This window comes from Nipponia nippon, unplaced genomic scaffold, assembly GCF_047370975.1.
Source record: "Nipponia nippon isolate SJK-2023a ecotype South Korea unplaced genomic scaffold, ASM4737097v1 scaffold_7, whole genome shotgun sequence".
Classification (NCBI taxonomy): domain Eukaryota; kingdom Metazoa; phylum Chordata; class Aves; order Pelecaniformes; family Threskiornithidae; genus Nipponia; species Nipponia nippon.
In genome coordinates, this window is record NW_028262391.1 from 34,621,958 (window position 1) to 34,637,167 (window position 15,210).

At 39.1% G+C, this 15,210-nt stretch overlaps 2 protein-coding genes across 2 annotated transcripts in view; both read right to left on the minus strand.

Annotated features, from left to right (window-relative positions):
- Positions 1-687: 687 nt before the first annotated feature.
- The window catches only part of LPCAT2 (lysophosphatidylcholine acyltransferase 2), a 34,882-nt gene continuing 20,359 nt past the window's right edge, over positions 688-15,210 (minus strand). Inside the window, exons 9-14 of the mRNA XM_087740106.1 lie at positions 13,632-13,714; positions 12,951-13,076; positions 11,651-11,804; positions 4,541-4,639; positions 2,593-2,734; positions 688-2,319 (exon numbers count right to left, since the gene is read on the minus strand). Coding sequence (XP_087596232.1) covers positions 2,072-2,319; positions 2,593-2,734; positions 4,541-4,639; positions 11,651-11,804; positions 12,951-13,076; positions 13,632-13,714 — 852 coding nt within the window. The 3' untranslated portion in view covers positions 688-2,071. The remainder of the gene's footprint in view (positions 2,320-2,592; positions 2,735-4,540; positions 4,640-11,650; positions 11,805-12,950; positions 13,077-13,631; positions 13,715-15,210) is intronic.
- On the minus strand, positions 4,672-11,612 carry CAPNS2 (calpain small subunit 2). The gene is made up of 2 exons (XM_087740107.1): positions 6,846-11,612; positions 4,672-5,489 (listed from the first exon to the last, which is right to left on the minus strand). The coding sequence occupies exon 1, from the start codon at positions 10,183-10,185 to the stop codon at positions 9,325-9,327; it is 861 nt and encodes a 286-aa protein (XP_087596233.1). The 5' UTR covers positions 10,186-11,612; the 3' UTR covers positions 4,672-5,489; positions 6,846-9,324.

The window sequence follows — 15,210 nt, forward strand, 5'->3', positions numbered from 1 at the left end:
GCATAGTGCTCCAGTTGCTGAATGTGGCTGGATTCAACAGGAGCCTGCGTAAGGCACCCTTGGCATTCCAAGACCTTGAAGTGGTTGTCTTTGTCATCTTTGCCCACCTATCTTTTTCTTACTGGTTGGAATAGAAGTTGTCTTTGAAAAGGTTACTGCTGGTTGAAAAGCTGAGGACTTCGGTTAACATAATAGGCAAAAGCATCCTTGCCAAGGAATTAACATGTATACAGCTAACTGTAGAGCCAGGCTAGGGTAACTCCCGCTTCTCCTTCTCTAAAGTGAAAGAAAATCCTCTCCTAACGTTCATATTACACAAAGCCATGATTGTTACTTCTCAGCTATGGTTGAGGCCACTCATTTTACCTGTACATGGCAATGCTTTATTTTCCGTCAGAAAACGGTGGTATCTCTCCAAGTACCTGCAAACCTTTATATCGCATCCTCTCTTGCTGAGACAGTCAGCAGAAGTAACTCTTTGGAAGAGCAGCAGTCCTGTCCTTACTTTTCTACCCTTACCATAAAGAAAAGTGCCCTCACACTCAGAACTAAAAACGCCAACTTCAGGTTGCATTGTGTTTGTCAAGGTAAGACATCATGAGGATGATTTCCTGGAAATCCCCCCAGCGCCTTAAGGTAGACAGAGTACCCTTCCCACTGTACTAAAAAGACTTAGCTGTTCTAAAGTCTTTTAAAAATATAGATTTATTTTAAGCATGTGAAACATCAGGATAGGCACAATTATAAACACAGAAAGATTAAACATTGCAATGAACTTGCAGCCAGACAACGCAAGCAATAACTTAAAGGCAGAGGTTACCATTTCACACACAAAACCGGCTGGAAATTGGTTATTTTTGGTACCAGACATTCTAGACTTTGCTCATCTCAGTTTTAATTTGAAAATATCCTATCATTCCACCTCTTCCAAGTTTTTATTTAGAAGTTACTTGCGTAAATACCTATATATTTTAAATAATGTATAAAGTGCATTCAGATGAAGGACGGAAAAAGGTAAAGGCCCAGTTTCCAGTGCACTAGAGGGGACTGAGGCAACACATGCTCAAATCATTGACTAGAAAGAGCTTGGTTTTGAATCAAACTCTAAGAACATATTGAGTAATGGCACAGTAATGCAAACATGGTTTCTAGGAGACAACTTTAGAGCAGATACTAACTCCTAGAACTATGGCTTGACAGCATATTTGCCTTTTAAGTTTTGCAGAGCAAGGTCACATTCCTGTGTTGATAATTACTAGAATAAAAACATGCTGAAGTTTGAAATGTTCCTCCTAATGTGATCCTGAACAGTTGTTACTGTAAACAACTTTCTATTTATTTTGAAATAGTCCATTAATTCTTGGGTCTTATTGTCTGCATTTTCCTGTAGACTGTGAGCTGCTATCTTGGAATTCCAATTAGTTTTTTGTTGTTAGAAGTGCAGCCATTTCCATCTTTAACTAGCCTTTAAGCCTAAAGCTGTTTCTTTTAACATGAGTGAATCAGCATGTCTTGTTCAGAAGCTTAGGTTTTACAGTTCACAAGTAGTTAAGAGAAATCTAAGGACAGCTAAAAGAAAACACCAGCTTCAACTCTCAGCTTCTTCTAACTCATATGTGTCTCTCAGAAGCTTGAGAAAGGCTAAGGGATATTGCAAATTAAAACACTCTGGCATCATTTTTTTCCCTTAAGACATGTTGGGAATGTAGAGGAATTGAGCAGCACCAAAAATTCCACTGGTTTTTACACAAGTGGACTCCTTTCTGAGAGGTCGTTGCGGTGCTGGAGCCTCTTACCCCTCTAAGCACATCTGTTACTTCTGTGGAAGCATGACCTTGGAAGACAGTGAACAACATTCCCAGTATTGTGATACTGACATCAAGGACAGAATAGTTACAGTGGTTTTTCCCTTACACTCAACAGGAATAACTCCTCCTGACATGAAAGTAAAAAAAGAAACTTTTTTTTTTTTTTAATTGTAACTTCCATCTCTATTTTATATCAACTGTGCTTATGAATAGCTAGGGAAAAAAGTCCCGTAGAATTCAAGAGCTGAATTCTTTAACTCTTTTCAGTCATCCTTTTTGTCAGAGGTACTTGAGTTATCCTCTCCATTGCCTTCAGGACAGACTTTATTTCTTGCAATTGGTGTTGTTTCTGAGACTGGGATTGTACTCTTTCTAACTGGACTGTGTTTAACTTCAGGTGATTCAATGTCATCCTCCTCCAACACGTCTAACTGGTATCTCTGTAGGTCTAGGTATGTAGTAAACAACTTGGCATATTCTGGATGCTTGAGTGCAAAGTTCTTGAACTCATCTGAAAAACATAAAAAATACAGATACTATAGTGCAGCAACAGAATCAAAGAAAATTTCAGTGCCTGCTCCTTTTACTGAAGCTGATCTCCAGTTACTTTCTTCTGAAGCATCTCAGGCAAATCACACAAAGTACCTAGGTCCGTGCTTCAGCAGTTTTCCCCAGAAAGAGATTATGAGAACCATCAGATAATTTCACAGAGAAAAAAGGTAGGAAGCGCTCACTGTTGATATGACTATCAGAGTGCTCTTCCTTACAAAAGGATGTAACTTACCATAGGACAGCTTCCCAGTTTCATCTGCATCTATTTCTTTAAAGAGCATAGAAACATCAAGCTCAGGCACCCCCAGAGCTGACTGAATGATACAAGCAAACTCATCTTCCGTTATAGTGCCATCCTCATCCATGTCAAAGAGCTGGAAAAGACATTATGTGTAGAAATACTTTAGCATCAGTTTGCCTATGAACCTTCTGTGCACATCAGCCACCCCTATTAGGTTTCTATTCAAGAGGTGATCTGCAAACAATGCCTGGGATTTGAAGAGACCGGTTGCATCTCAGCTACTTTCTCTTGCTAAAGATTTTATGTATTTTCTCTGGAATAAGACTAAGCAGACACTTAGCAAAGCAATGTACATGCTATAGTTGGGATTACAATATTTTCTAATAGGAGAAGTATGTAGCAAACCTGCAACAACAAAAAGACCTCACAGCATTAGTTCAGTAATAAAACTCATACAAAACTGATAAAAACAAAACATAAACAAAGGTTTATGCTAATTGTCACCATGAGCTATGCTAAGGGTCTACTGCATTCAGCCACTGTATACTGAAAGGTTTTAGTCTTCGTTTTCATTAAGTTATGGCACATCTGCCATCAGATTAAACTTGCCATAGTTTATGCTCTGACATAAAATACCTACATTTTAGTATACGTGATCTGTCACCCACTAAGGAATTATTGTAATTAACAAGGAATTTTGGTGACTGGAATACAGGCAGTAGAGGTACAACTGATCATCCCGTCCTTCCCAGCACAGTGCTGGTAAGCGTCTGCTATGAATCAACCCGTTGAGAAATACAAGGGATGGATGGCTGTAATTCTTAAGTACTGGCTACAGGCAAACTTTCCCATTGTGAAGGAAAGTACATTTAGTGGAAGCGAAAACAAGTAGCAAAAGGAAACCCATAGTTTCATTTCAGACTGAAACAGGCTTTTACCAGCTGAACCAGTCGTTTCCCGCTGAAACTGGGAATTAAAACAAATTACTAATTTTATAATCAGCGCAACTGTTAAGATACTGAAGAGTATAGTCTAGAAAACAAAAGAATGGAACAGCAACAATAGCTGCTAGGCTTGCTTCTTCATAGGAATCTGTAGTGATAAAACATCCCTGAAAAAGCACAGATCACTTTGAACAGCTGTAGCACTTCTCTCTGTAAAGCAGCCAGTGTACGTAACGGATTGCCATAAAAATTCTGGTACTTCCCGAGTACGCATCAGTACTATAAAGTATCCAGTTTAAGATTAATGTGATCCATATCTCAATATACTGTTCAATATGGTTCATAAGAACAGATTAGCAGGTGAAATAACTGAATCTGTGTCAAAGATCTACTAAAAAAAAAGTCACCTGAGCATTTTCCTATTCAGGGATTCACAACCTGGGCATCCCTGGTCACATATTGCCTGCTTGTACCTGAGATCTGAAAGGAGCTACTGCTCCTTGACTGCTTGTACTACCAGGACACCATAGTACAAGCCAATAGATGACCTTAGATGCAGCCCAATTTTGGATGTGCCAGTCCTGAATAGTCCTTGATTTTTTTCCCCCCTCCTCTTTGTTAACAACAGTGACTCTACTGAGCACTTGACCCACAAGAGGATATTGCTCCATCTGTTGTCTACTTGTGACATTGAAGAATCACAGCAGAAAAAACCTCAGGCAAAAAAACCGCAAGTGCTGCTGAATCATTTTTGGAGTTAGCCTGCCAAGTTACATATTCATTAGTGCCTTCACATGGCTTTTGAAACCCTTTTCTATGAAGCTGATGCCTGCAATTCTTTCCCTCCCCTTCACACTCTAAATGTCAATTGGTTTAAGAGTATTACTCACATTTGCATAACAGATTGAAGCTATAAACTTATGATTTGAAAGCTAACAGATTTACAGTCAGTCTTGATTTGTCAGGTTTGTAGATTTACACTAAATTGAACTTACCTTAAATGCCATCTGAATAGTCTCTTCTGTGTTGGCTGGGTTACAAAGAATAGACAAACCAATTACATATTCTCTGAAGTCGATGGTGCCATCTCCATTCTGTAACCAAAATACGGATGGCAGTAGTTATAGTTAATATAGCAAATCACTTTTAAAAAGTATAAATCAACTGTACAACATGCACTAAGACAGTTTACAACACTAGATGTATTTGTTCTTCCTGGAAAAAGTACTAACAGCTCACTAAATATATGTAATACTAGGGCTGAAGTAGCAATATATATATTTTCAATAGCTAGAAATTGGATATCAATTTCTATCTTATAAATGCCCAAACAAAAAAAGATTTAAAACAATTTACAAGTTTTTCTTTTGTATATGACCTCTCAGAAGCCTCTAACAAGAATTGGAATATGTGTGTTTAAGGTAACTGTAACAGTTCGTGTAGTACTGGCACTTGCTAAAGTTCAAAGACAAATGCAACATCCTAGAATAAACAGGCCAACAGTGAGGCTGTTGCCTTGAGTTAATTCTTCCTAAGAACCTTCAGCAATAAAGTATATGCCGGTGAAAGTACAGCCTGATGATGCAGTAAAGCTACATGGTCTATCTTAAGCCTTTCTTTGAAGCAAATGCATTGCCCTACATGGTATTTTGAAGCCAATACATTGTCCTACCTTTTAAGCCAGAAATGCAATGAATTCATTGTAACAGCCTCTCTGATAATTCCAGTTTTGATCTGAACGAACATTTCAATGTGTTATCTACAAAGCTACATCAGCAGGACATTTGAAGCTTGCTTTGATGGGATTCGTGATTAATTCTATGTAAGCTGCATTATATTTGCAGATAGGGAAAATGGCAGATGCCTGTTGACATATATGCTTAAGTCAGTAGTGTTCCTTTGACCACACCGAAAGTTTCTTGAGGGTTTTGGGAAACATCCAGTCTGGGGAAGAAGCCATATATAAGTGTTAGGTGAAGGGACACAGAGTAGTTAATGAAAGCATAGTATAGATGACTAGTAGCTCATAGTTTGGAACATTCACAATAAGGGCATTCATCAAAAACATTTTAAAAGCAAACAAAAGTGTAAATGAGTTCCTTTTGTGGATAATGTGTTGTACATTTCAAGAAGAAAAAGATTTTTAAAAAAGTGGACTCCTTAAGTCTGAGGACAGCACAAAACTTTTTCAGCCAAGCACGAGAGGGCTGGTCTCCTGGGTAAATCTGTAGTGAACAGCCAGATCCAGATTCTATTTCTGGCTCTCCTACCAACTCCTAATGCCCACTTGAGCATACCAACCTTAACCTTTCTGTTCTTGGCTTTCTGCTGCTGAATAGTGGAATATGGAGCTTGCCAGTAGAGAAACACTAAGGCTCCTCTGTAGAGCGCTTTGAAAATCTTGGGTTCTATGAAATAGGGATTTCTGTTTCTGAATTTAGGTCTTAAGATAGTCCTTGATTAACAGAATATATGTAATAATGGATTCAGCACTAACTTTTCTTTATCAAGCTGTATATTTGACAGGATTTAAAACTGCTAAGATACAATTTTATTTAGCCTTCAAAACCAATTCAGGACTGTTTTGCACAGACAACTGTTATTTTCTTTATAGTGATGGTCTAACCAATCTTTTTTGGAGACATGCAACCTTTCAACATCTTGCACTTTAAAGGCCTGTGAATTTTAAGGAAACTTTTTAGCAAAAATATGAATAGTCTTTAAGTTACTTTCGTGTGTGTCTAAGCGATACAACTTTTGACAGTTTTTAATCATTAGAAAAAGACAATGTTCTCTCAGAAATGCTATTTTATTTACAAATCTGTGCTCTCATTGTGCTGCAGAGTTTGACTGTAAATGTTTTGGCTACATGATAGTTCTCATGACAATAATAGATCTAACTTTAAAATGTATCATTACAAACCTAAACTCTTAAAACAACTGAAGCAAGAGTGTAGATAATAATTGTTCAAAGTTCAATGGAATATTATTTTTGGACAGTTTTATAGACTGTATTCTTGGCGAAGGATTGTTTGATGCCATTAGAATATTTTTTAAATTTGTTTTTAAAGTTAAGAATAAGTATCCCAGGAAAAGAATTGGGAAGTAAACTTTAAATAAAATAATCTCATTAAAAAACAACTTCTGAAATCAGTTAACACAGCTTTGGCTGCACATGGAAAAATGTCAAGAGCTAATAAGGGTCATATTACTTTCATTAAAGCGCTAAAACCCCGTAATCAAAACTGAGTGCAACCTGATACGCAGAATGCCAGCTATCTGAGTAGGAAATAAACTTACTATACTTGCAAGATCACGTTGTGACTACTTCTGCTAAACCCCAGGATGCTGGCTAACTTCCAAATGCTCTGGCATTTTGGTTAAGGAGAAACGTTGTTGCTTGGAAAAAGAGATGGGAGTTAAACTGAAAATGCAGGAAAGCCTTCAGTGCTCGTGTAGCACCACTGCAAACAAGCACTTGCAATAGTCTTTCTATGCATATCTAGCTGTGCTTGCAGCCTGTGCACGCAAGAATATTTTAAGGAAGCAACATGTGAGCTGAGCTCCAATTCTCTAAATAGCAAAGTAGAACATCAATATTTATATATTTGTATTTATGTTACACAAAATAACCAAAATGTAATGTAACCTCAACAATCCTTATTTTTTTTAAGGTAACTAGTTTTCTGCTACTATTTTCACTATAGCATGCTATGGTAACCAGGGTTTTGTTGTTGGGTTTTTTATATAATACAGTAAATCTTACACTTTGGGAAATAAAGTGTGCATTGTCATGAATAGTCTCCATTTAGAGTGGCACAAGGAGATGAGGGCCAGATAATAAGTTAGCTTTACGCAGTTGGCAAAGCTCTCTGCAAGACAGATGCAGTCAATAAAGTTTAAAGTACTGCTGCGCCAAAACTTTTTTATCACCATGTAAGGCAACAGGAAAAATGAAGCGTGTGTATGTGTATGCGCTAGTCATTCCTGTTCTGATTAGCTAAGTAAACCCAGAGTCACTTCCAGGGCTACCACAGAGAAGCTACAACTGGACCATTTGAGGAGGAACTGCAGATGCACCTCTCGTGTTCATATCCAGGCTCATCATCTAAGAGGCTACGGCTGTAACTCCAAAATTTCCACTGCCTGTTGCTATATGCAAGTTCTAACTAGTCAGAGAGGGAAATTCTGAAACAAACCTGGTAGGATGGTACTCGCCTAGACGTTATCTATCACACTTTCCCTTGTGCTCAGTTTTCTATTACTCAGAGCCCAAATGCCACTGTGGAGCACTTTGTGCTTTTCCATTGAATAACTGGGAGGGGGGGTGAATGCCATGAGGAAGGAATTGACCTCTTTCATCACAATTTGGGCCAATACACATATTTTTACTGTTTCTGTCACCCAGTTTGGTATTAAACAAAGTGCAGGAGGAAAAAAGCCTGGGCAAAAGTTGTAAGTTACTTTTTCCTAAGTTGCAAGTAAAAGGCTTCTGCAAGTATACCAGGGAGGAGATTTCATCAGTTTGGAAAATACAATCTGCCACGTGTAACTGCAAGATTTAGAAATCAAAGCTATGGAAATTCAGAAACAAAACCAAACCACAGTACTCCATTAGTATTCAGACGCCCTCAGGTATTGTGTGGTATTTCTCAATTAGTCACTGATGTCTCCCTGGGGAGCGGCAGGGGCATGGGGACTCTTACATCTGTAGGGCACAGGCTGGGCTACTCTGCTCATCCTTTCACATTCCAGTCAGCTAGTATACACCCTAGACAATTTTCTTTTAAAGCAGCAGAGCCCTGCTGAGAAATCTGCCTTGTTACATTGCAGCGCAAGAGCTGTTTTCATCAACTATGCAATTCTTAATTCAAAGCAATGTACCTTTGACAGTTCACGTTTTTCCTTTTTCTTTTACTCAAAAATTGACATCTGTTACAGAACTGCGTAACTAGCCTGAGTGGGATGCTGCACCCTGATAAAATTTAGCTCAGATAGCCAGAGGTTGATTTTGGCTGGCTGTCTGCTATGTGACGGCATTATTACAGCAAGCTTCTCTAAATATAAATGTAGTATTTTAAGTTGTTTTCATTATAATTACAATAAGGCTTCAAGGAAAGAGAGAAAAGACTAGTTTTGTAGGAAGGAGAAAAAGGTTGTAAAAGTAGCCTTATAGAAGTCTTCAATTTTGTCCTGGCCAGGAGGTAGAACTGACAATACCGCTCAGGTTTTGCTTCAGCAGACAAGCATGAAAAAGCAGATGTAGGAAGGAAATTAAGTATGATTATGTAAATTCATTGATCATTATACTTATTGCAACTCTCATGTTTTTCCCCTTGTTAAAAATAACTGCACAACTCTCTTTACTAGTGATTGCCTTCAGGCAAGCAGAGCTTTATTCCAGCTTAGTGAATGCTGACAAATGGGACCAGTAACATCACACAGCAACACCAAACTTACGAGCTTTTTATATAATAGTTATAGACAAGCCACTTTATGTGAAGAAATAACTAAGCTTTGATCCTTCAACATATTCCTTCAGAGACTAGAGATAGTTTTCTGAGACAGACTTACGCAGCTGTCCAACTGACAGCTTATACAAACCCTTCAGAAAAGCAGACTAATGCGTGCACAAGAGGAATCCCAACACTTTAAGCTGAGCTATCTATCACTAGCTACATCTGCCTTAAAACAAGGAAAAGACTACAGTTCTATAGTACAGGATTGTAGTCTTCCATGTATTTCTTCCAGACGAAGCTTATTCTTCTCTGCTATGCCTTCATGAATACATGGTCAGCTGCAGCCAGTCTTCAATGGTCATTTTGATCTGCCCATCTCCATCTTGGTCCAGGGACTTGAAGGCCCGGAACATGCTGTCCAGTCGTACCAAGCAGCTAATGAAGTTGTTGAAATCCATGCTACCGTCCTCGTCAGCATACCTGCGCACAATTACCTGGCTGAGTTGTTCGTTCAGGTGGAACCCTGCAGCCTTCAAGGCATCTGGCAGCTGAGCTCTCCCAACAGTGCCTGACTGATCGGTATCATGCTGCTTGTATACACATTGCCATTTCTTGATGTTGTTCCACAGATACTTAAACTCTTCAAAGCCCAGTTTGCCATTTGTATCACTGTCCATGACAGCAACCATGCTACGGCACGTGTCTAAGCTGAAGCCATCTGTCTTCAAGTCTTGATGTCTGGAAATGACTTTGTTCAGGATGTCCCTTAGCTCTGTGGCACACACTTCCATATCATCTCCAGCCAGCTGGGCAAAAAGGCGACGAAACTGCCTGATCTCCTCACTCTCATAAGCTTCCACATTCGTAAAATGATTGTGAGGAGGTGGAGGTGGCTCTGGATTATACTGAGCTGCTGCTTCACTTATAAGATTGACAAGACCTCCAACAAGTCCTGCAAGATTTCCTCCATGTCCACCTCCTGTTCGGAGACCTCCAAGGCCACGTGCAAGGCTCTGTCCACGACCACTACCGCTTCCTCCACTCAGCAAAGCTTTAGCAAGGAACATCGCGAAGATTTTTTGAAGGGAGCCACTCAGATCCAGTGCTTCTTTAACTCTCCAAAGCCGTACTGCGTCTGAGCCTGGGCAAAACACAGCTTTATCTGCGTGCTTAGACTTCATGTCTGTGCATGTCTCCAGCTGCCAGAGTTACCTCAGGTCTCAGTAGTTTCTGTCAGTTGTTGATACGCCTCTATTTCTTTTTTTCTTCTCTGCATAGTTAGCTTTATGTGATTTGAGGAATCTTTTTAGAAAAAAAAAAATAATGATGAGGCTGAAAGCCACAGAGCAGAAGTCTCAAAATACCTGTGCTCATAATTGAAGCAATTTGAAAAGAGCCCTGCCACATCAGTGTGACTGTTCCTCAATTAAGCTGGTCTCCTTAAAGATGAATGCAGCGAAAGCTTACTAGTGTCTTGTCTGTTCTTGCAAACTTTGATGCCTTCAGCTTTTTAGCGAATTGAGCTATAATTGCTAATTCTAGTCACTGACGCTGTTGTGCCAGACAGGGAAAGTGAAAGGAGTCATGATTGCCATTAATTATTTTAGTTGCCACACCATATTTGTATTGTATGTACTGTGCTTCAGGACTCAGAGTACATGTTCATAGGAGCCAATGGTCCAAGATGGGGAGGCAAGAATGAAGCAAGGATGAGTACCTAGCTCTGCTAGAGCTTCAATGCATTCAGCAATTAGGGAAATACATTTGACTCTTCTCTATTTTAGAGCTTGTAAAACCTTTTTATCTGCAAAAATCCTGAAACAGTTTTAATTGGCATATACAACGCAATGACCTCCCAAGGACAGGTGTACTGCCAAAGCTAACTTGATCAGGAAGAGTGACGCTGAGCTGGGAGAGCTCCTACGATAAGAAACAAACTCCAGTTCATAAGCACTTGCAGTACAACATGCTGCTTGCACTGCAGCACATAATGGATGCCTAGAAGTAAGATGAATTCTGTGCTACACTCTAGTCACTGATGCTTCTGGTATAGTCAGAGGGGTGCATCCACAGAGCAATTTTCCTCATCTTCAGAGAGAAGTAGAAAATGGAAGAGATCACCACTGACCATGGAGGAAAGCCTAAATGATCACATTAACAGATAGCCGCCTTTATGGCTGGAGATCGGCAAGAGGAGTCCTTACAATGTCTAATAGCACCCTTCACAAACACAGCAGGAACATACACTCTAGTCAGCTTCGATCTGCCTTAAATTATCTACTTACAACTACATCAGTTAATTAAGGTGTCAGAGTGTACATAAGCTCAAAATCTGGGGTAGGCAAAAGGAGATATTCAGCCATTACCAGCATGAAGATTATCATCTGATGGTGGTGCAGCAAGTTGGTCCAAGAGATGGCTGTCATCTCACAAGCTACAAACTGACCAACCTTCTTCCAACGAAACTTAAGAAGGAAACTGTAAGAGTCACCTATCTTGCCTATTCAAACAGGAATTGCCTTCCTAATTCAAACAGGAATTGCTAACAAGAAGCATTTACTAAGCTGGACATAAAGAATTAAATATCCTTTTGGTATGTGATTTTTAACAAAACCTTGTCAGCAAGTCAGTTAATCAACTACTCACCCTGTCAAAGAGTAGAAACAGCTCTTTGAGGACATCTGAAATAGGCAGCTTCAAGTACTCTGCAAACTCATCAATTCCAATTCTTCCCCCTTTGGAAGCACTTGCAATAGCAGCAAAGGTATCCAACTGCTCTCTGACATGATTCCATTTTAGGCTATGCAAACATGAGGGAGAGGAGATACTTCTATACAGCAGATCTTGGACAGATGGAATTTCAGTAGGAGTTATTACAATGTTCAACAATGAAAAACAGCCAAACAGAGCATGTGTGTACAGCATTAGAAATGCTGTACTTCTAACCTGATATTTTATATGAAATCACCAATTAAGAACTGCTCCCCCTGGTTATAAATATTAAAAGCAGACAGTTCTATGCTGGGGTATATCAGACTTCCTCAGAGTAACTTCCCAAACCTAGAATCATCTGTCCAGCTACTAGGCTAGTCTAGCAGAGAGTTTTTCATTACCATAAATTCATGTGCAGCATTATTTTGCTGCACCGTGCTCTAGGGTGAATATTTCCTTAGAAGAAGGGAATAGATCTCAGCTCTATTAGCTAACTTTCTACCGAAACTCTAGTATCGCTACAGCCTGAGAAGTATCTGATCTCTCTGCAGAAATGCACCACTGCATCTCAGTAGGAATAATTAGGATTGCCATGTAACTATTGAAGATTGTTCCAGACAGAGTTCTATAAATGGATAAATAGCAAATATTTAATAAGTAAAGATTCCCTGCGCACATACTTTATATTTGACCACAGCCACGCCAGGTTATTTGATGGAGTTACTGTGTGGTTAAGTGGTTCTGTCCTCAAATTCCACTGTATCCAGACAGAAGAAGTCAACACCACTAGGGAAACATGGCTGCGCAGTACAACTAAGAACAGTAAGCCACTGGCTGAAGTCTTAGGCTGGAAAGAAGGTTTTTTACTTCCTACCACACACTGCCTGTGCATCTCCATAAAAGCAATTTAAATTGGGCACCAAGATTACCATCAAGTGCCTAAAACAGGTACTGCTCTACCTTCCTCACCTTTTGGTGAGATAAATCCATAAAAGATTAGAAAAATGCATTTTTCCTCTTGTAACACTGCCCACAGAAATTATTTGGGATTAGTTCTTACTGGGATTTTCCTCATCTCCGGTTTCCATATAGTTTATGTATGTAAATTGTATACATAAATATACCATATTACGCATGGCCAAGTCAGTTGTCAGGTAATGTATCCTTTTGTAGATGGCCATCAGCACCTGCAGCGCTGCAGTAATTATGCTACCAACAGCTAAACTTCCCTTACTTGAGTTTCTTGCTAATTTTGGTGAACTCCACCAGCCCAGCTTCCATGGGTAAAGTCAGTTGTCCTGCTGAAATCATCAGTCTGCAATCTTCAAAAGTGTGATCAGTGACTGGCACATTCAAAGCACTGAAACAAAATTAAAGAAAAAGAAAAATCAATTTCTTACATTAAAATTACTTTTAGTTGACTGTTTCCCTTCTCTGTCTCAGTTTGGCTTTAATGCTTTAATACAAAACAAATGATAATTCATTCTTGCACTGCTGCAAGTAGGATAAAGCAATACATACCATTTTATGAAACTGTGAAACCATACTGTGTGAACTACATTATGGCAGCATCATGATGTTTTAAGATTTACAGTCTTGTAAATGCAGCCCAGTAACGTTGGAGAACAAACCACCCACTTATTCTTGCCAAACAAATAATGGAGCAATTTATTCCAGCTTCCCATGAATTGAAGGTACTATGTTCCAATGTAAGACAACCTTCTTTATGCTCCACGTAAAAACAATCAGGGTGTTTTAGTGTATGAATTTGACACCTCTTAGTGAATATCTACAGCAATTCCTATATATAGTACCTGGGACTTGACTAAATTGTACTTTATGGCTAGGATATATATGGAATTGCTGGATATAAAAGAATAGTTATCAAAGATTTTATTCATGACTGGTTACATACGTTGCCATGGTTTGCCGGACTCTGTTGGCAAAAAGAATGGGATCGTTCTTTTCTTCCTCAGTAGGAACATGAACAGGCAGAAACTGAAAGAGATGAGTTATCAAATCAATTGAATAGTCACCACTTTATTAGCAACATGGATAACTTCTTGTTATTGTTTGGAAAGGGGGAAAAACAGGAGCAAAAAAATCAGCCATGCAATGAAGGAACCGGACACTAGAGGTCTCAGCCACCTTAGAAACCACTCGGGCTCTTCTGCCCTAGCCACACAAATAAGATTTGGTCCAAACCTGCCTCTTAAAGATTGGTAGAAGCTCTTTTAATATGAAAAATCAACACCCCAAAGAAGGAAGGTATAATAAATACATACTTGGTTAGAAAATGAAATGCTACATTGGTAAGAATGTGAGTCTGAAATACTGTACACTCCTTTTCAAAGATCCGTTATAAGTGAGGCTATATACTGGAATAGTCTATGTAAGATTTATATTGTTTTTAAATACACATTGCAGTCCCACCTCATAGCTGTTAATTTTATCTGTCAGCATGGGACTGATAAGTTTCCTGTAAGTTTTTCCTCCATGGTAAAAATGTTAAGGAATCTTAGTTCTGTATTGTAAGTAGAGCACTAACTGGATACAAATACTGTACAATTTTGGAACTCCAAGCAGAGAGTAAAAAACCCCGACAAAACCACCCCCTCTCCTCCCAAACCTAGAAAACACCCCAGATATCTAAACTGCAACACATTTACTGTTGAGGATTTATTCAATGTTAATATGCAAGAAGTTGAAGTAGCATTACACTAAAAATGTACTATAGAGGAATGGCATGAGTGAGCATCTGTTTGTTTGCAAAGTAGTGTGTGTGAGAGTATTTTGTTCTTTGTACCTCAGTCTACAGTGTTTGCTTGCAGCTCTGTTTACCGTGCCTTTTCTCAGTTACGGTTATCATTTATTTCAGTTCTGCTACTCCCCACCCTGCGATCTTGCCCTTAAATCCTAGAATACAGCAATTCTAGAATAAGTATAAGGTGTTGCTCATGGTTCATTGGAAGACACAGTTACTAATTATGTGTCAATATGTTTCTTCAGTTATATTGCAGTTGCTGCTGATGCACTAATATAGCAGTAACTGTCCATATAAATGCAGTTCATTCTAAACAGCCTTCTTATGTTTGTGTTTAAGGAATGCTGCCTCTTTATGATTAAAAACAGTAAGTTTATGGAATTGGTTATCTGTCAAATAGCCATAACAATTTTCTGTTTATAGCTAAAAGTTTTCTCCCCTGTAAGGACAGCAGGGGTCCAGCTGTTCACATCATGGTTTGAGATTTCATTCCCTCTATAAGCCGTTGCCAGCTCTGTTCAAGTCTGACATATGTCCCTGCTTACACAACTCCCCTTTGGAAGTCACGTAACTCTTATATCGAGGAAGCACAGGCACACTGTACAGACACAGAAAACTCTGTCATCGCTGGGTGAGATGAAGTCATAACTCCGAGAAGTTTATCTATGCAAACATGGGTCATGGTCTTGAAAGTGGTCATTACATCATTTGAGGCTGAGGTCTTGCTCAG

Bases quoted from the DNA above. Each gene is read 5' to 3' on its own strand.
- CAPNS2 (XM_087740107.1), bottom strand. From the start codon at position 10,185: ATGAAGTCTAAGCACGCAGATAAAGCTGTGTTTTGCCCAGGCTCAGAC.